The sequence below is a fragment of the Engystomops pustulosus genome, chromosome 5 (genome assembly GCF_040894005.1).
Source record: "Engystomops pustulosus chromosome 5, aEngPut4.maternal, whole genome shotgun sequence".
Taxonomy (NCBI): domain Eukaryota; kingdom Metazoa; phylum Chordata; class Amphibia; order Anura; family Leptodactylidae; genus Engystomops; species Engystomops pustulosus.
Window position 1 is genome coordinate 192,217,937 of NC_092415.1, and position 21,470 is coordinate 192,239,406.

At 43.1% G+C, this 21,470-nt stretch overlaps 1 protein-coding gene across 4 annotated transcripts in view; it reads right to left on the reverse strand.

The window, feature by feature from the left end:
- Positions 1-21,470, reverse strand: part of MLLT10 (MLLT10 histone lysine methyltransferase DOT1L cofactor) — a 122,101-nt gene that overhangs the window by 30,786 nt on the left and 69,845 nt on the right. For all 4 annotated transcript variants that reach the window (XM_072154191.1, XM_072154189.1, XM_072154188.1 and 1 more), the window contains 3 exons: positions 16,771-17,035; positions 12,094-12,663; positions 5,353-5,528 (listed from right to left, as the gene is read on the reverse strand). In XM_072154191.1, the coding sequence (XP_072010292.1) occupies positions 5,353-5,528; positions 12,094-12,663; positions 16,771-17,035 (1,011 nt within the window). The remainder of the gene's footprint in view (positions 1-5,352; positions 5,529-12,093; positions 12,664-16,770; positions 17,036-21,470) is intronic.

The following is a 21,470-nucleotide window of genomic DNA, read 5'->3' on the forward strand; positions in this document are numbered from 1 at the left end:
TCAGTATTCAAAAAAAAAATAAATCACATATAAAAATAGATATTATTTATTAATGTAAATATAATATAATAACAGCTAGTTGCACTGACACAGGTCTAATTTTTTTTCCATTTTCTTACATGACCCTGCGTGATCAGTCTTATGCTGCCGTCACCTACCTGTATTTCTTCCCCTTGTGTTCGCCCCCTAATAAATGCTGATTATACATAATTTTTTCCATTGTCTAATTTTACCTTCTAGTATAAAAATGTATTATTAAAAAAAAAAAAATTTGAAAGATCCCGAATATATATATCTATATATTATATAATAATTACACTTAACTGTGTACAATTTTATTTTTTTTTCTAATTTTTTTTTTTTTTATAGAATTTGTGTTAAATTTATGAAGGAATCGACAGTAAATTAAGAAACATTTCTAAAAAGTTAAGTGACAAAGAAGCTAAAGAGGAGAAGAATAAACAAGCCGGAGCTCCTTCCATCAGACAACATGGTCTTCACATAAGGCTCCAGCACTATTGTTTTAGGCAGCTAAATTAAGGTCCTGCTACACTCAGTTCAATGAAGAGGTCAATGCGGCCGTGTTGCCTGGAGACTGATGGTTGCTACAGGAGCACCAGATAAGCCACACTAAATAAGCTTCAGCTCCGAGGCAGAAAGCATTTAGCGCTCGGAGCAATATCCAGGATGCAGCTGTCTCAGCGTGCGGCGGCGCGGTGCACGGCCACGCAGCGGCCTTCCCTCTGCTCAATGATCATTTCAATGTGAAGCCAATCTCGCTGGGACGAGGGACTAAAATAAGATTGGAAGGATTTTAATTAGAGCGGATACAGGATTACTCTAGTACTGGGACTCCTTTGTTCTTCCTGTTGGGTCACATGTTACCTAAGAATTTCCCCCCTAGCTGTAAATTCCTTTTACCCCGCCCTCTGACCTCTTCCGACTTAAAAAAAACCCAATTCGGGAAAAAAAAAAAGGGGGGTGAGTTTTCCCTTTAAATCCTAAAGCTCCGCAATCTCATGTGATCACCTCGGAGGAAAGGCAAAACCAATCAATCACCCAGGAGAAAAGAGAAATAAGTAGGCGATACATTAAATAATATTGCTAATAAATCAGACCAGCGGGAGGCGCTAGAGCGGTGTTTTATCAACGGGGACACCCCCACCACAGACAGTACACCAGCAATATATCATATCAAAAAATGTACCGCAAACAATGGAATATAGAATTACTATTAAAATAAATAAGCGTTTTGCATGACAAATAGGCCACTAGGGGGCGCTGATCTGCAATCGTTATATTTTATGTTCTTAATATATCTTTATCTTACTTTTATGGCGCCATTGTATTCCACTCACATGATCATCAATCACTGTCCCATTACGGTGTACAATCTATATTCCTTATCCATAGGTCAGAACATACAGACCCCATGCGGAAGGCCCCCAGTGCCACAAGGTGGTTAACCGCTGAGCCCCTGCACTTACAAAATTACCAAAGTTAATTTACCTACTTTATAGTAACCAGGGTGTTGTTGAAAACCAATAAAACTTTGTTTCAACATGTAAGGTTCATCTCTATGTAGATGACATTCCGGTATCTTTAGTCTTGCTGCCATCTGTAACCCTATTCATATATACACGGATACACTATACCTAATTTTTGGATAATTTTGAATGCCCCATCCCCTTAATTGTACCTACCGGCTCCGCACAGCCGAATATTGATCTTCAATATTCACATTGGGGTATATTGATTAAGCCCCTAAATAATCTCAATTACTAGGGAATCGCCAGGCAGTGCGATTATTTTCCCCTTTACGCCAGCTCTGTACCATGTTGGCGTAGAGGTGGCGTGGCTGGCGGCAGAGCGGGCAAACGCGAGGGGAGGGCACCTGCGCACTCGCTATTGCCAGCGACTGTTTACGGCTGTAAGGTCGCCGACAGAAGCTTGGCCGCCCCCAGGTTCTATGGATGTATCCAGCGTTGTTTGGGGGGGCGGAGCTTAATTATACGCCTGCGCCGGCGTATGACGAATCTCCATTTGAACAAATCTCTAATCATTAAATTAATTACAACTTGTTTTGAGCAAAATCCATCTTTGTAGTCTTCATCAGCGCAAAACTTACAGGCTAAAGCCAAACTGAAGGAGCGCCGGCGAGACCACATGGCGCGTGCTGGAGAAATATCGCCAACAGGGGTTCAAGATGTGTCTTGTTTCAAGTTCATGAACTCACCGAAAATATTACCACTTAGCAATAACCCAGGATAAGAGTGGCCACTGTACCCTGGGATATTTGCCCTCTGTGATGTTCCGGCTCCCCGCTGGCGGCCCGGCTCGCGCCCCCTTCCCCCGGTCTCTGCGATAGCGCTGTATGTAAACAGCTTCATGTTTTGTTTGACAAATGATTGCGGCTGTAATTAGTTTAAATAGACAGAGCGGAGAACAACGATCAGCAGATAAGATTAAACTGAGAAGAAGCAGACGACTGCTGCAAAAAGAAGAAGATGGCTCCACGTAATCGCCGGCTGGAAATGACTGCGCCCGGCAAATTGCTTCTTACCGAGGAGACGTCCTCCATGGATGATTCATGTCTCGGTGAAAGAATAAAACTTCTACCGCTTTATTGTAGTCTAAAAATCGGCTTCAGGTTAAAATCTGACAGAGGCGGAAAATCTGCTGCAAATTCCGCAAGTTGGGAACCTACTGTGTCTTCATTTCCCAATTAAATCAATGGCCGGTCGGATTTTTCCCAGGAATAAATCCATGTGAATCTCCAAATGTCTGAAAAGGGTATTTCCAGGCTAAAAATATTGGCCGGGTGACTATAGATGAGCTCCATTCACTAGAATTTGGGGCGCATTTGCTCGGTTCAGATATCACACGGAAAACGGGCGCATGTTCCTGTCTTATTCTCAGAACTATCCCTACCAATCGGATACCAAAGGCCTATTGTAAGTATCACCCAATAACATTTGTATCCCAGAAAGCCCCTATGGCACATAAATTATAATATTCTGCACTTCTAACCCATAGATATTATTTAGCAGAGCATGCATGTGTTCTCACTGGGGAGAAGGGAATGATCGGTCGGCAGATACAATTGACAACAGCTTAGTTTAACGTTCCAGGTCTGTGGAATAACTTCTGATACATGACGGACAGTGTGCAGTGACCCATCTGAAGTAATAGCACCCATGCCAAGATACCGCCGAGGGTGCACATTCTTTCCACAATTGACGCAATATTGGGCGGGTAAGGGGTATTTTAAATGAACATTAAAGGGAAAATTGATTCTCTATTAATCAAATCGTGTGACCATGAAAGCCACGACCAAGTGATTTCTTTGTTACCAACTATTGCAGTAGGATCCCAAAACTTATTGACCCCCCCCCCCACCCCAAAAAATCTTCAAAAACACCAAGAAATTGCTGCAGCGTCCAATTTCCCAGACAGATTCCGTAGAATCGGTAGAACAATCTCCTACATTCTACAGCATTTGGGGAGCACTTCTCCCTTATAGATTGGATCAGTTTTCGGACCCAAGTGTTGCGTCCTCCTAACACACTGAAACAAAGCAGCAGCTGCAGAGAGCAGGAGATGATGGTATTACTCAGCGTGTAGTTACACTGAAGGCCGGGGTATGGGAAAAGGGGATAAATCCCTGTGGACTGGGATAGGTAAGGATCCACAGATGATGCAACCCCCACAGGGGAGCCTTGCATCAGTGCGGCCCTTCTGGGGGGGGGGGGGGTTCTATTTGCTTGTGATGTGTTTATTTCTCATTAGAGTAAATTGACTTCCCATTCCTGGGAGGATACATCACAGCACGAGGACGAGTCACACAGCATTGGATGTCTCATTTACTCACTGCTTCAGCGCTGCAGGCCGGAGGTTTTGTGGGCCACGGGATCTGTTTTGGCCAATCAGTGATCTCATAGGCCACTGGGGACCAATGAGTCCACAGATTAAGTACCATGGGTCACAGGACCCGATTTGGTTAAAGGGTTTGCCCAGAGGTTGAAAAGCATGGCCGCTTTTTTCCCAAAACAGCGCCATAACTGACCATGGTCAGAGCTGGTATTGCAGCTCAGCTATAGTGATGAATGGAACTTAGCTGCAATACCGCTCACTACCCACGGTTTGGTGTGGAGCGGTTTGTCAGAAAGCAGCCCTTTTTTTTCAAATTCGGACAACCCCTTTAAGGTCCATCTGGCATTGCTGTGCTGTAACTGAAAGCCGGAGCACGGCAAGTACTTTTTTGTTTGTTTTACTTAGACCTTCTCTGGCCCCGAAACTTTTTTTTGGGGGGGGATTGTAAAGTTTGAAGGGATTGTATTTTTTTTTTGTCTTTCTAAACTTGAAGTGGTTTAAGAGCTTTGTAGAACCGTGCTAAAAATTTCCTCTGTCCTGCAGCTTCAATGCGTCTCCTTGGAAACAGACAACATCTAAGTCCTATGTAGTCTGATCTGCACACAGAGATTTCTCTGTTCTGCAAAAATGTTCTACATAAAAAAAAAATATATACATTTTTTTTTTACAGGAGACCATTTGCAAAGTTTCCTAATTTCACTTTATGTGGTATAATAAACCCATCAACAAGAGACTAACTCTTCTGATATCTTGTGACCATGAAAGCCATGACCAAGTTATTCTTTTGTAACCAACTATTGCAGTGGATCCCTAGTCTTATGGACCCCCCCCCAAAAAAAAAATCTTCAAAAACACCAAGAACCTACTGCAGCTTTCAACTTCTCAGACAGATCCGTTTAAAACTATGAGGTAGGGAAGGCAAACCCCCCACCCGAAAAAAACAGTGTGTATCTAGTAGTGATGGGAAGTCCGGCTCTTCTTAATGCGCTGGCTCATTAGGCTCTGCTCACTAAGAAGAACCAGCTCTTCTGGCTCCTGAACGGCTCTTTATTAAATATACAATAGGGAGCGGCAGGCCAGTCAGTCACCCCACAACACACCCCTTTTAAACCGATTTTATCAGGTTAAAGGGGGCGCGGTGAGCCATTTAGGGCGGGGTTTAGTGAGCCCTCGGCTCACTGAGGTGAGCCGGCTCACATCGCTATTTGTGCCGGCTCGTTTGCGGATGACCCATCACTAGTATGTAGAACTCAGGACATCAGTGCTCTGCATAAGTGGTCTGCAGAGGTCACAGATTGGCTGAAACAAGTCCCGGAAACCCAAGGAACTTCTGGCCCGATGTAGGTGAGGGAGACGGTAAGAACGGGAGTGATACAGGAACCAGAATAATATATACATTCTTACATACATATAAGAAGCACAAATGTAAATATAACATAAAGATGGTTATGGCCCAGGTCAACCAGAGGAGCCTCTTACCTGAGTTGTAGTAGTGCTGGCCGGGGCAGTAGTTAAGATGGAAAATGGGGATGAGGATCCTCCGGGCTGTAGATGAGAAGTGGTGCATTGTGACACATGAGAACTGGAAACCGGAGTACTGGCGCCTGACAGCGCACTGGGGAAGGACACGGCTACATCATTGCTGCTAAAAATTCCTGGAACACAAAATAAAAAAGCATAAAAATAAGATTAGATGCAGATGCTGGATTTATTTATTGAGGTTCTAGGTTTAAGTACAACCATAGGCAACACATACTGGACCTAATGGACTTTGTATTAATGGGGTTCACTCCATTTACCTTCCCTAAGCCAATAAAAATTGGGCTTTCTAGGAAATTAGACAATGTTTGTATAGGGCAGTGAGAACGAGACGCCCCTGTAATACAAAGATAGTCTAGACCATTGTAACCAGTGGGATTGGTAGACGCTCATCTTGGCATCTGTGGTGTAGACCAGTGTAAATGACAACAACTTGGAGTTCATTGGGGGAGATTTATCAGAAGTGTCTGAGGTTAAACTGTTCTAGTTTCCGGTGGAAACCAACCAGAGCTCAGCTTAAATTTTATAAACAGCTGTGGGAAACTGAAAGCTGAGCTCTGATTGGCTGCCATGGGCAATAGAACAGTTCTGCACTCTGACACTTCTGATAAATCTCCCCCAATGCCTCAAAGCTTCTCAGTGACTAACAATTATTTTCTAATTTGTCTTCATGTGAAATCATTGAAGATATGTCATGGTATTACCGTGATTGTGGGGGGGGGCTAAATGCTGCTCCCCCTCTACACAGAACAGTAGTCCATTCCAGGCATGAAAATATAATACATAAAACACAAAATAGAATATTTCGCAAATTAAAAAAAATTATATAAAAACCAAAATAAAAAAAATAACCTCAAAACCTTCACATCAGTTCTCCTGATGTGTCCGCTTTAGTTAATACTTGTATTTCTAATTAAATTCTAATCCTGAATCCTCTTTTCTTCCGATTCCACACTCTTATTTCTCCTTCGTCCTTATTCACAGGGCAGTTATGGGGGCAGTGAGCTGGACGCATAGACTTCTGTGTCACCCCACAGTCATCTAGTCAGGTGGCCGTGCCCCAAAATATAGGACGTGTCCCATATTTTGTCAGTTTTTTGGCACAGCCACGCGCCTGTCTATGGAGGGAGGAGGGGTGACGAGCGCTCCCCCCTCTTCCTCCCGTCACCCGATCCAGGAGAGCAAACGGCTGTCTGCATGAGGCCTTAGGAAAACATCGACAACTGGTTTAATCGTTTGGGGTGTGTCCCTGAACACATTTAAACTGTCCAATCACAACTGAGAGCAACATATAAAGCTGAGAGCATGTGTGTATGTATGTAAGGATCGCTATCTTTCCTGAATCCCTAATGCACATCCTTGTGGGCCGAGAATGCATGTATAATATTCTAATTTCCTTCCCACAACCTGCCAATGAGGGAAGAAATGGGAAACCCCACCCACTTCACATGATGGTTGAACCCAATGAAATTGACAAATCTACCAATTTGGATCTAATATGTATTGGGGGGGGGGGGGGACTACGAAATAATTTCGTGACATCCTATGTAAACAGAGTATGGGAAAAAATTCAAATCAAATCTATTTTGATAAACGTGGGATTTTCTGTGATTTTAGAAAAGCTTTGTCTTGGGTAGGAAAGGTTGTAAAACAAATTCCCACATTTGAATAATGTACTCGATCAGGAAGGTTGTTACTATTTTTTTATTTATTTATTTTTTTTATTGTTTTACATTTTTTAATTCAAAATCTGGATAAACAACCTTAAAATTTAAAAAGATTACCAAAAACAAATAAAAATCCGGAAAATTTAGAAAGACGAGACAAAAAGGAAAAAAAAAACACTAAATAGTAACAAAAACTGTCTGTCTGTGAGAGAAAACCCAACAACATAGAATTTGTAAAAAGGAAAAAAAAAAAGACAAAAAAAGTAACAAAAAGAATGAAAAAAAAGGACCAGAATCTCTCTTATTAATCTTAATCTGACTTTGGACTGATGCCATCTGTGAATTACATCCAGTCCTGTAATTTATCCACCGTGTGCCGGATTAGGACATGTCGGATCTATAGCGGTAGATCAGTCACGAGCCGGAGAGTGACGGCGAGGGTTTTCAGCACTTGAATAAACCCTGTTGGGATGCACAAAACAGATCAATCACAACATTTGGAGAAAGGTAGGAGCCTTTTCACGGGGCCTCCATGAAGGCTGGCAGCCATCCGTCTTCTCCTAGGAACACAAAGACCAGTGTGATGGAAGATAGCGAGGTCGAGCGTGCGCTCACTCTCTCCTTTGACACCTTCTGCACCAAGAGGGTGAACAACAGGTCACAGGCGGCTCGGTGACCCCCCACTACCAAGGTCCATACAGCGAGACGCTTCATCACTGTATATCCACACAATACAACACATCTATAGCAGCACCGCACAACTCGCCCTATATCACATGGCATGTACACGTCAGGAGCACACCACAAAAATACCAGGGGATTGTTAGAGGGGAACATTACACAGGGTCCATGTAGTGCTCATATATATATACACATCCCTCACTGCAACATTACACCATCTAAACTAAGGCATTTTAAATCTATGGTGCACCTACCTATCTTTCCATCTGTCTATCTATGGTGCACCTACCTATCTTTCCATCTGTCTATCTATGGTGCACCTACCTATCTTTCCATCTGTCTATCTATGGTGCACCTACCTATCTTTCCATCTGTCTATCTATGGTGCACCTATCTATCCAAGCATCCATTTATTTAGCTATCTATGGTGCGACAAACCTTCTAACAATCCATCTATGGTTCACAGATCTATCTATCTGAGGTGCACAATCTATCCATCTATGATCTCTGGTGCAGCAATATATCTGTACTGTATCTATCTGTGGTGGTTCCATCTATCTATCTACAGAGCACCTATCCATCCATCCACCCATCTATCCAACCATTTATCTATCTATCTATCTATCTATCTATCTATGGAGCACCTATCCATCCATCCATCCATCCATCCATCCATCCATCCATCCATCTATCTATCTATCAATGGAGAACCTTTCCATCCATCCATCTATGGAGCATCTATCCATCTATGAAGCACCTATCCATCCATCCATATATGGTGCACCTATCTATCTATCCATCCATCCATCCATCTATGGTGCACCTATCTATCTATCCATCCATCCATCCATCTATGGTGCACCTATCTATCTATCTATCCATCCGTCCATCCATCTATGGTGCACCTATCTATCCATCCATCTATGGTGCACCTATCTATCCATCCATCTATGGTGCACCTATCTATCCATCCATCTATTTATCCATCTATGGTGGGCCAATCCATCTATAGTTCACAGATATATCTGAGGTGCACCAATCTATCTATCCAATTATAATCCATGATGCAGCAATATATGTGTACTGTATCTATCTGTGGTGGTTCCATCTATCTATCCAGGAGATTATGACTCTTTCTGCCCCACCTCTCCCTGTAAGACGGACTGTGAGAGAAAGAGGCAAAGTGGGCGATGCAATTAGCACAGATTGAAGGAGATTCTAAACAGGAAGGGAAAGGCTGAAGCTCTCATAGGAGGCAAAGACACCGGTACATAAACATGCAGATATATACCTAATGGAAGAGATTTATTAAAAGGTGGTCAACCCTTTAACTATTAACAAAATCCTAAATAGAGGGTATACCATATGCATGTTATAGAGGGATACCCCAGCTCTGAGACCCATGTATATCTCTAAAATCAACCACCAAAATTCCTTCTCTAACAAAATGATGAGTTTTTGGAGCTTTGTGACCCTCTCCTATAATAATGACGCACATGTAATCACGTACAGACATGGAATCTTAAACTAGGAGAAGGCTGTGATAAATATGCATCAGTGCGGCTCTGCGGGCCATCCTCCCATCACTCCTCGGCCGTGTTTGCTCAGCTTTGCATAAAAGACAGAAATGTAATTAAAATACGTGACGCCATCCAATTTACTAGGGCTACTGCCATTTGCATAGTGTCATGCCGGCTTCCCCTTATATCAGCCCGAATTTGATTTCTATAATCTTGTTAAACAAATCAGCTTTTAGAACCTATTGCCAAAAAAAAAAAAAAAATGCAAAGCACTTAACCGAGCAGCATGGAAGCCGTGCCCGTCCTCCACACGTTATCCCTCCCTGCTGGAATAGACCTCACCTCCTCCCAGATGTCAGAGACGTACATAGAACAGATCCCACGGATACACAACAATTCACTTTACTACAATCTGCCTTAAAGGGGTTGTCCACTTTAAGCAAATAATTAATATTGTTTGTGTAATGAAAAGTGATACAATATTCTAATAAAGTATATGTATCAATTCCTCAAGGTTTTCTAGATCTCTGCTTGCTGTCATTCTTTCGGAAGCTTCGTTGTTTACTTCCCTGGTCATGAAATGTCACACAGGTGCTCGGCTCATTATATCCCTGGTCATGTGATGTCACACAGGTGCACATCTCGTTATATATCCCTGGTCATGTGATGTCACACAGGTGTGCGGCTTGTTATATCCCTGGTCATGTGATGTCACATGGGTGCACGGCTCATTATATCTCTTGTCATGTGATGTCACACAGGTGCACGGCTCGTTATATCCCTGGTCATGTGATGTCACACAGGTGCACGGCTCGTTATATCCCTGGTCATGTGATGTCACACAGGTGCACATCTCGTTATATATCCCTGGTCATGTGATGTCACACAGGTGCACGGCTCGTTATATCCATGGTCATGTGATGTCACATGGGTGCACGGCTCATTATATCTCTTGTCATGTGATGTCACACAGGTGCACGGCTCGTTATATCCCTGGTCATGTGATGTCACACAGGTGCACGGCTCGTTATATCCCTGGTCATGTGATGTGGGACAAGTAGCCTGTGTGCGACTAGCTGCAGAGAAAACATTCCTAAGGCAGGGGAAAATGAGGCAGCTAAAGGAGAAATGTTCCTGAGGGAGATATTGGAGAAGAGAAAACACACCCCTTGTAAGCTGATGACAGGTTTCCTCTTTAAGGGAGATGAGCCTCAGAGTCTCATACAGAATATGTATAGGATTATAGGACCTTCAATCTTTTCGCTCTCTATACGACTTGCTAAGACTATGATACCAGGATGTTTCCCAGATCCTCACTTCCACAGGATTTACACATTTAGCTTCTTGACCTTGTCAGGGCACCTAACACCGGCTCTTCCGCGGACACTCGCCATTACACTACTATTTGTGTAGGACGCTATTGTACAAGCCCCTGGCTCTCCACACACGACGAGTGCGACAGCGTTTTACTCTACAGTCTCCGGCTCTGAGTGATGGCGCCCTTCATCTTTCTCCTTGAAAAGGAGCCGCTCCATGCAGACGCGTGAAAGAATAAAATGTCATTCAATAACCGGTGCGCGGCTTAAAAGCCCATTTACATCGCGGCAGCTCCTGGTTCTGCTAGGTTCAAGGGAGGGAAAGAGTCTTTAGATGTAAAGACCACCCACCTAGCCATTGAATTAATGCATTTACACTATATAAAGAAAAAGGACGGCGCCGATACGAAACCCCCATCAATACAGCATCGGGAGAGGTAAGTAAAGTGCACTTATGTCAATTTATTCCCCAACCTTAACCACCTCCCAACAGATACCAGAGCACAAGGGTAGATAGACAAGAAGATAGGAATCCTGAACAAGCTGGTTAAGCCCTTATTTACAGCCAGACCCCTGAGTATATAGCAATGCATTATGTATATATTCTGGTTACTTTGCATGGGCAAAGCCCCTGGAACATGCAATAAACTTATTTAGAGCCCCCATATACAAACAGATCCTCAAAGAGTGCAGTTTTGGTGTCTTTGGACACTATACATTAGTATAACTCAGGCCCCGTTCACATTGGTGTTCACAAGGTTCCGTTCCCCATTGCAGGATTGAATAAGAGAATAGCATCTTTTTACGCTGCTTATAAAGGGAGAGTAACGGAATATAACCTGCTATACATCATTGTCGATGGGGAATAGAAGATCTTCCCGAAACATAGAGTAAGGCTACATTCCCACCACGTTATAGGGATAAGTTTTGCGTATAGGGAAAGGGCATTCTTGTCGCGTCAGATCCTGCAGAAAAAAAAAACAAAATGGAAAGACATAGCATGCTACAGCTTTCCATCCTGATCCCAGGCGGAGAGTGCAGTGTAAGCTCAGCAGCGGCCATAAAGGTCTATGAGAGACGGATGCAGATTATTGCATCCATCCCTAGCCTTCGCTGAGCGTACACTCAGGATAGTCCCCAGTGATGTAACTGTCCATAAAAGGTTTTAAACACCCTAAACATCAGCAGCCGGTCACTGACTTCTGCCCATGTTCGCTCCCACTCCTTTCAGAGGGGAACAGAACCAAGTATCCCTCCGTAGTAAATGTCGGGAATCTGTACAATGTATCCTTAAAACAGAGGGCTAAAACGTGTAGTGAGTGAAGCATAATCTTCGTGGAAGTGAGACATTACCGTCGTGAAGAAGCGGACACATGACTATGTATTATTGGGTAGGATGTTCTTGGGTATATTGTGCTGCTATAATGGCTCGCTTGCATCAAAAAATTTGGGGGCTTTTGCACATATAAAAATAGACAAGTAGTTGACTGGACGCACCTGATCCAACAGGAGAAGAGCCGACGCTTAGGCTCTGGAGGCTTCCATTCCTGAGCAATGTGGGAGACCTCTGGAGGCCAGAGCTGGCTATGCTGCCTGCAGCCGAGGCCACCGACGATGTCGGAGAAGCGGAGGAGACAGACAGGTTGGACATACTGTCTTGATTCCTGCTCCCTTTCGGCCGGCCAGGCCCGTGTTTACTCGGTTTACTCCCTCTCCTCTTTTTCTCCTTCACCACGTCTTCTTCCACCATGGAGGATTGTACACGCTTGTATCCGGATACGCTAAGGCTTGAAGTAAAGTCTCCGGGAACACTGTCAAAGTTTTTGGTCTGGAAAGACATAACTGGATTTGTTGGAAGGCTTATTAAGGTATTGAAAGCGCTGACAGTCCCTCCATCCTGCAGGCCGGGCTCCGCTTTGGACGTATCTTTGGTAGTTGGGAGCATCTGAGGATGGTGATACCCATCAGTCCGCATTTCGGAATCTGTGAAACTCAGAAAATCCTGCGGCGACTGCACGGAGCTTCCCGAAGAGGACTTAACACTGCTCGGCGTTCCTGCAAAACTACCTAGAGAGACGAAACAAAAGAGAAATATAAAATATAGGCGATGCTGGCCGGTAGATAAAAGGTTAATAGATAGAACTCTCTCTGTGATATCTACAATTATGCCTAAGATACATAAGGAGAGCACCACATGGGCAGCTACTGTACTATCACTGTCTGCTGGGAGGACAGTGTCATTTCCCTTCCCACATGTACAGGTCAGGTCATAAGTTGATGACCGATTAGGGTCCAATTTATTCTATATGGGACCGCAGAAGCTAGTTTAAATTTTCCAATTGAAATATTAACTAATTTGGGGGGCACAACCCATTTAAGGACTCACAAACACAGAAATCTTATGCACCTTGAGCAATGTGGAGAGAAAGTTCGCCTGCTGCTTATATTTCTACGCCAGGTAGGACATGGCAAAGATATAGATGGGAGCCTTTATGATGTATGTGGCGGCACCAAATGGGTGGGGCTTCCATCATACAATGATAAATCTCCCCCCCCCCCCACACACAGCTCTGGTGTCATTAAATATGATTATTTTCTATTTAATTCAGCACAATTGTTATTCTAGGTGTCACAGAATCAGAGATAAATGTTGGAGTAAAAATTTTGATTTATATATACATATCTTGACTAACTTTAACAGTGGATATCTCTGGTTCTGTGACACCTAAGGAAATCAATTCTGATATTATATTAAAGGGGACATTATCCTCTTTAAAATGACACCAGAACCAGAGCAGACAGTTTGCAGAGGTACATGCACACCCTCCATCTGTACCTGAACCTGAAAAAGGGCAACAGATTGACACTTTACAAAATTTTAACATATTTTGGAAACATTTTTTTTCCCTTTTATTGCCAATTTAATGAAATTAATGGGGGGAAAAAAATCTATTTACATTTGTTTTTTTTTAAGTTACTTGCTAAATCTATAAAGAAAGAAAGAAAGATGTCAAAAAGAAAACTATCCTCTCAAGCTGAAGTAAAAGTAAAAATTATTACGACATGTAAAGTGGATCCGAAGAAGAGAAGCGCAGAACAGAGCTGCAAAAATATGACCCCGGACATCCAGGTGCCAATGACCCTCAGTCACGAAGGGGTTAAATTCAGTTATTTTACAAAGTTATTTTGTAACATTAAAAAAAAATAAAATTATAAAAATCAGAAAACTAAATAGCTGAGAGGTAGTGGAATGAGCTGTAACCGGGCATTAGCTCATCAGGAATAAATATTTCAACTCTAATCCAATAAAATATTTTATAGGATTCCTGACCAATACGGGCGAAGTGTAGCCGAAATGTAAAACAGACCCAGGGAAGGGGAAAAAAAGGGAAAAAAAAAGGAAAAAAGTTGGCATGCCCTTCCCTGACCTCCTCTGATCTCTGGTTTCCTCCAAAAAGTTGACAAATCGGTAGTAAGTATTAGAGGGGGGTGCGGGGCCCGATGTACGGCCCCTATTTTGTCACTTAATTAGCAGCTATGTAAAATGGGTTTCCATTAGCCGATCCGACTGTCACCATCTGTCTTTCTTTTAGCCCTTTGTTTTTACAGCTGCTGTTAAGAGCTCATTAGGATTCTATAACTTCTTCTAATCCTATAGAGCAATGGAAGGATTTCGGAAAAACTAGATTTTTTTTTTGTCCCTCTCCCTCCTCAAACAGCAACTGAATTATGTTGGATATGACAACATCTGAGAAGCATGTGAAGGGTTGGATCGAGCGCCAAAGTCCGGTGCCAAGTGATTCGGTCATGTTTTCGGAAGGAAAGAAAAACAGAAAATTGCTGAAAATCTTTTATTTTTGGATAGTTCTGCTCGGCAATGTAATATTGTCCCCCTAGTATCGTATTAAAAATAATCTACAGTCACCTGTTAACCTCACCTCCCCCAGTGCTCCTAATGTCCCTGCCAGTTATTGTTCACCTTGCTGCAGCAATGATGTCTTGCTCATGTATTCACTGGCCTCACAAGACACAAGACTGGTGAGGCCAGTGATTGCCTAATGTGATCATGTGAATGTAGATTATGTTACCAGTGCAGTAAACGGAGACTGATGGGGACCACATTTTCATCAGCAGTGGAGAAATAGGGGTTAAATAGGCACGTTTTTTAAAAATCTTTATTCTTTAAAAATAGCCTTTAAAGGGAACCTGTAAGCAGCTTTTACCCCACTAACCTACTGGCCACCTCAGGCAGGACATGAAATGTCTTTTCTAGATTGACCTCTTTTATGTGAAATATCATCCATTTACCTATAAAATATCTCCTCCAAAGTCATTTACAAATTAGCAGAGAAGAGTCACTTTTTCCTGTGATGAGTCCCCATGAGAGGCTGAAAGAGGAGCCTCACTGTAGATGCCAACCCGATGGGCTTTGTTATACCTGGAGTCATGCTTATGAGAAATCTCATCTTATGGATGGGAAGATGAATTTCTTATTTTTCATAGCATACCAAAAGTTTGGCGCTATGTAGGCCAAGAGATGGATATTTTGGTATCTAGGTGGAAGGCGCTTCCGCGCATGAAACGTCCCGTTACCTTGTCGTGACCAGCGTCCCCGCACGCGATAAAAGTTGATATTGCAGCTCTGTCTCTACTCAACAAGATTATTGCATCCGTTGTGACACTACCCCTTTAGCCTCTAAAAGTGACTCATCCAAATCAAAAAAATTTGCTCATTTGCATCAGACTTTAAAGGTTTTTTTTTTAAATCGGTAAAAGGGTGAAATTTCACATAAAAGAGAAGAGACATTTCATACCCCATTTGCAGGAACTGGCAGTTTATTGGGGTAAGATCTGGTTTAATATTTTTTAAATATTAACAAAAAAAAAATATTTCCCTAAACCTGTAATATAAGGAAAATTTCTTTAGGAGAAAAATAGGTTCAAAAGAGTTCAAAATACAATGCACAAACCCTATTAATAGTAAGGAGCAAATTCATCTATTAACTTGTAGTAGTAAAGAGCGACTCTTGCTCTGGAAGACTCAACCTCCATGTACTTCAATGGGAACAGTGTAATACTTTATTTCCCCTGCGGAGGTGCTGCAGGGAAAGTTACCATACATTACAGCTGATTTCTGTAGTTCTTGGCAGTCTAACAAAAAAAACTTAAAAATGGGTCACAGAATAAAAAACATTTCTTTTTTGTATTACATTTCCAAACAACGGAAAGGGGCAGAGGGACAATTGTTACTCACTTCCCCATACAAAAAAATAAACAATGAACTGTGAAAACTTTGTTTAAATCCCGATGTATGACCCCCGACCTCTGAGAATTACTGACTGAGACAAAGTACAGATGTTATGGCTACAATCCCCAGAATACAAGGAAAATATAGATTGGACAAGCAGTGTATATTATTTATCTTACATTGCCAACAAGAGCTTGCAATTTATAAGTACATATCTCCAACATGTCCCCAAATAGCCGCACAGTGATATATATCTGCTATTCACTCCAATAATTGGATAAGGCTTTCCTACACTGACAATTAAACCTTGCACATTTACCTACTGTACCTTATAAGGACACTATTTTAGCATATGGTGGGTGTATAAGGGGTCCTACACTGACAATAAAGCCTTGCACATTGCCTAGTGTACCCGATAAGGAAACTATTTTAGCATATGGTGGGTGTATAAGGGGTCCTACACTGACAATAAAGCATTGCACATTGCCTAGTGTACCGAATAAGGAAACCACTTTAGCATACGGTGGGTGTATAAGGCTTTCCTACACTGACAATAAAGCCTTGCACATTGCTTAGTGTATCCTATAGGGAAACCATTTCAGCATATAGTGAGCGCACATGGGTTTCCTACACTGACAATAAAACCTTGCACATTGCTTAGTGCACCCTATAAGGAAACCACTTTAGCATACGGTGGGTGTATAAGGCTTTCCTACACTGACAATAAAACCTTGCACATTGCTTAGTGCACCCTATAAGGAAACAACTTTAGCATATTGTGGGTGCATAGGGGTTTAGAGAAATATACGACAGGAGTGCTGTGAGCAGGAACCTTTTATGGTACATATGCAAATGAAGTGTGGACACTTAGCTATCCCTGTACATAAAGCACATAGACCATAACACAAGACAACTCATGCCATTACCTTGCTGGAAGGGACTGGTAGCCGTGGCTGAAGCCGTCGTGCTCCTCCCAGAGCTGGACTTCCGGCCACGCGGATTGGAGTTATAACCCGTTGTCTTCTTGGCTTTGCTCTCTGCCATTCGGGCTTCCAGGGCATCTTTCACACTCGATGGATGTGCAGAAACCTCCTGGAAATTTGCATTTGTGAACCGCGCTGCAGTTTCCTCCAAACGCTTTACTGAACTCGTGACCGAGGTGCTGTTATTGTTGTTGCTGCAGGTGTACGCCTGAAAGTTGGAGACAAAAGGGTTAATGCATTTGTTGGGTGTGATTGATTCTAGGACAGGATGACCTCAAAATAAAAAGCTACTCCTATAACGTTCACATTGTCTGCAGGAGTCACGACTTCTACCTCTACTACAGATTTGTGGCTACGGAAAGTAGCAAAAGACAAAAATGTTTGCAATATTCTGCGCTCAATTTTCACAACAAGTTTGCAACTTCTTTGCATTTGTTACATTTTGCGTTCCGATTCTGAAGAGTGGCCATGGTAAACCAGCTGAAGTACACTGGAGTTATCCAAAACTGCAAACATTGTCACAATCTTTCACCAGGTGATGTAAAAAGTGAACAGAAGTCATAAGATGAATCCATAGATATCGATATTATAACAATATAAATCCGTATGCTAATAATGCGTATCCTAGTGTAGGATAGCGGGTTCCACTGCTCATGAGATAACAGAAAGAGCCTCATATCTATAATCCCTTCTTATCATATTAAGCTTTTCCTGGAATGGGCAGCACTTAGCGGCTGTGACATCAGCTAAGGGCACTGAGGCCAGAGCACTGAGGGCATTCACATGAATCAGGGCAGCATGTTTGTAATTGGACGACCTGACATCACTACAGGTCCTATTTTATTGCACTCATCTCCAACAGCCCCTCCCAACAAGCCTCCTCTCTTCTCTAGCTGTCCTATACGGATTCCCATGGTGACCAGAAAGCATGACAAAAGGAGAGTAGCCTGGGGGGACAAGGTAATATCCCTGCTATTAGCTAAACACTTGCAGACAGCGAATTAGAGTAAATTAGAGAATTGCTTATTTTGCTTAGTGCAGAGTAGGGCAAACTTTTTTATGCTTTAAATATCTGTCCACGGATGGATAAGCCTCCTATCCTTGCATTGATCCAAGCAGTGAAGTATCAAACCTACAAGAACCCCCTTTCAGGAAACTCAGATCCAAAAGGTGAAATGACTGCTATAAAAAAAAAAGAAAAAAAGACAACATGATTCTAATGTGAACAGAGCCCAATATCAATCCTTCCTATCTACATCCATAAATATGTACATCTATATCACTCCATAACGTACACACATTCACATCCCACACATCATTATCTGCACCAAACACGTATATCATCTCTATACTGTCCCAACGTCTCTGTTACATCAGGATCACAGGGATCATTACTGCAGAGGATGGATGTGCAATGTATGGAGAATACACAGAATCCTCATTCGCACATTTCTATGAGATCACAGCTCCGTGGGATGGCTCTCCGATGGATGACAGATCTAATCCATCTGCTATATGAAGGGCACATCCAGTGATAATCACAGCAGAGGAACATTCTGATACATGTTACGTGGTGTATAGGTGACATATATTACACGGCAGTTGTCGATAGGATTGAGGATAATGGGGACATCTATCATATGCTGGCGCTTTGTGCGCGGACGCATTATGAAAGCCCCGCCCCTCCGCTGGATATAGCAAGAGGCTGTAAATGAGCGGGATGGAGCGGGGTGGTAATGCCCCCACGTTGGCCCATTCAGCCTCCCGCCGCACCCGTCTTCATCCACTTGGCGTGAAGTAAAGGGGAGAACAATCACAAATCATTGAGGTTTGCACAGAATTGTGATTATTTCAGGGTTTGTACAAGCCACGAGAAATGTCAGATACAGTAAGTATTTCTCTGGAGCAGTGCATAATTAGGGTAAGAGGGGAAGCACCGGAGCAGCCACGGGAGCAACAGAACCTCATTATCATAGTATTAGAATAGTTTTTTCTGTAAAACCATTCAGATCCGGCATTAAACAAGATATGTTTCTGCATCAGTGCAACTACAGCAGTCTCAAGGTATGTTTGCTCCATAATGCATAAAAACTAAAGGTAGATTTCCTTTAAAGGAAACCTACCACTTCTGAAACCGATACCGCGGTTTTAACACTAACGAGACTAAGCACCGGCACCAGCTCACCCTGAGCTGGTGCCCGGTGTTTGCATCTCATACCTACCTTCAGAAGTGGTAGGTTTCCTTTAATCGACTAGGTCTGTGCTATACTGCTTCCTCGGCCTTCCCATGTTAGTGAAGTCAGAGGGTGGACTTAAACTTTAGTTTTTCTTTGAGACTGACGCGGATCATTTTCAATGAACCCATGAACGTGCAAGTGCAACGGGGATCAGGGGCGAGGGTGAGACAGTCTATCTGCCTGTGACTGTACAGCACAGAGGGGATCTGGTAACCCCTCACCGGCTCATTAACATCATTTAAAAGTTGATTTCAGAAGGAAGGGAAGGAGGCCATGGACAAATATAATCAGATTACCACAGTTTCGGTGCCTGAATCTATAAGTAATTGGTTTATCAAAATGGATTTTGATAGTAGATGTCCTTTAAATGTATTTACTCGGTCGACCCTAAAGGTGAAGGGAAATCCCAATGGAAACCTTCCCTGATGTTTTCCTTATGCCGTGTTAAAGCTGCAGGAATCGCTGTGTCTCGCTTGCATTGGAAAAGTTAAAAGTCACAAGGAAAACCCGCAGCATGAAATGACAAGCTGCAGGCGATACCCCACAGTCCCGGGAATCTATGGCACTGCAGGTCCTAGTCGCTGTCATCCTTACCTCCATGACGTGGGTTACCACGATCCCGCCATCGCGCTGCATGCACACGGATACACATTCCATACAATTCTTCTCTCCAAATATTTCAGCACCCTCCGCCCCGATGACCTTTGCCACCAAACAATGGAGACTTCTGACCACTGAGATTATTTTGTTTATCCCCATTCATCCGACATTCCTGGCCCGGCCCGACTCCCAAGCCGCTGGTTTTAGTTTTCAGTTCCTTATGTTCGTACACCCCTTTGTGCCAGCAGATGTTCCCGGGATCCTATTCCGTCAGACACAGGTGTGCGCGATACACTGAACACCAAGGACTTTTTCCTTTTCTATAGAAACCACTTAACATAACTGACCACCCAATGCACTTCTAAGCCGAGATTATACCACGATTCCAGAAAATTTATGGGGGGAAAGGAAGAAGTCATTTGGTTAGGAAGGAATTCACGTGAAAAGGGTCCCAGGGATTTAAAAACCCGAAAACCATGAGAGGATATGTTTTACTGAGTAAAAATTCTCTCCAGTGACATACATTATACCTCTTGTGTCACCCCCTAATCCTCATAGACTGTAAGCTCTTGTGTCACCTCCTCATCCTCATAGACTGTAAGCTCTTGTGTCACCTCCTCATCCTCATAGACTGTAAGCTCTTGTGTCACCTCCTCATCCTCATAGACTGTAAGCTCTTGTGTCACCCCCTCATCCTCATAGACTGTAAGCTCTTGTGTCACCCGCTTATCCTGATACACTGTAAGCTCTTGTGTCACACCCCCTCATCCTCATAGACTGTAAGCTCTTGTGTCACCCCCCTCATCCTCATAGCCTGTAAGCTCTTGTGTCACCCCCTCATCCTCATAGACTGTAAGCTCTTGTGTCACCCGCTTATCCTGATACACTGTAAGCTCTTGTGTCACCCCCTCATCCTCATAGACTGTAAGCTCTTGTGTTCCCCCTCATCCTCATAGACTGTAAGCTCTTGTGTCACCCCCTCATCCTCATAGACTGTAAGCTCTTGTGTCACCCCCTCATCCTCATAGACTGTAAGCTCTTGTGTCACCCCCTCATCCTTATAGACTGTAAGCTCTTGTGTCACCCGCTTATCCTGATACACTGTAAGCTCTTGTGTCACCCCCTCATCCTCATAGACTGTAAGCTCTTGTGTTCCCCCTCATCCTCATAGACTGTAAGCTCTTGTGTCACCCCTCATCCTCATAGACTGTAAGCTCTTGTGTCACCCCCTCATCCTCATAGACTGTAAGCTCTTGTGTCACCCCCTCATCCTCATAGACTGTAAGCTCTTGTGTCACCCCCTCATAGACTGTAAGCTCTTGTGTCACCACCTCCTCATAGACTGTAAGCTCTTGTGTCACCCCCTCATCCTCATAGACTGTAAGCTCTTGAACCACTCCCCTCATCCTCATAGACTGTAAGCTCTTGTGTCACCCCCTCATCCTTATAGACTGTAACCTCTTGTGTCACCCCCTCATCCTAATAGACTGTAAGCTCTTGTGTCACCCCCTCATCCTTATAGACTGTAAGCTCTTGTGTCACCCCCTCATCCTCATAGACTGTAAGCTCTTGTGTCACCCCCCTCATCCTCATAGACTGTAAGCTCTTGTGAGCAGGGCCCTCACTCCTATTGTTCCATATGACTGTATTTACTCTGTAATGTAATATTATACTTGTATATGTCCCCTATGATTTGTAGGGGTTTTCCAGGCAACTACTAATAATGATGTAGTAATGGGTGATGTAGGCTCAGGAGTGGATGGAGGGGTCTCAGGCTGCAGGTCTCACTTAGAGAATAACAATCCC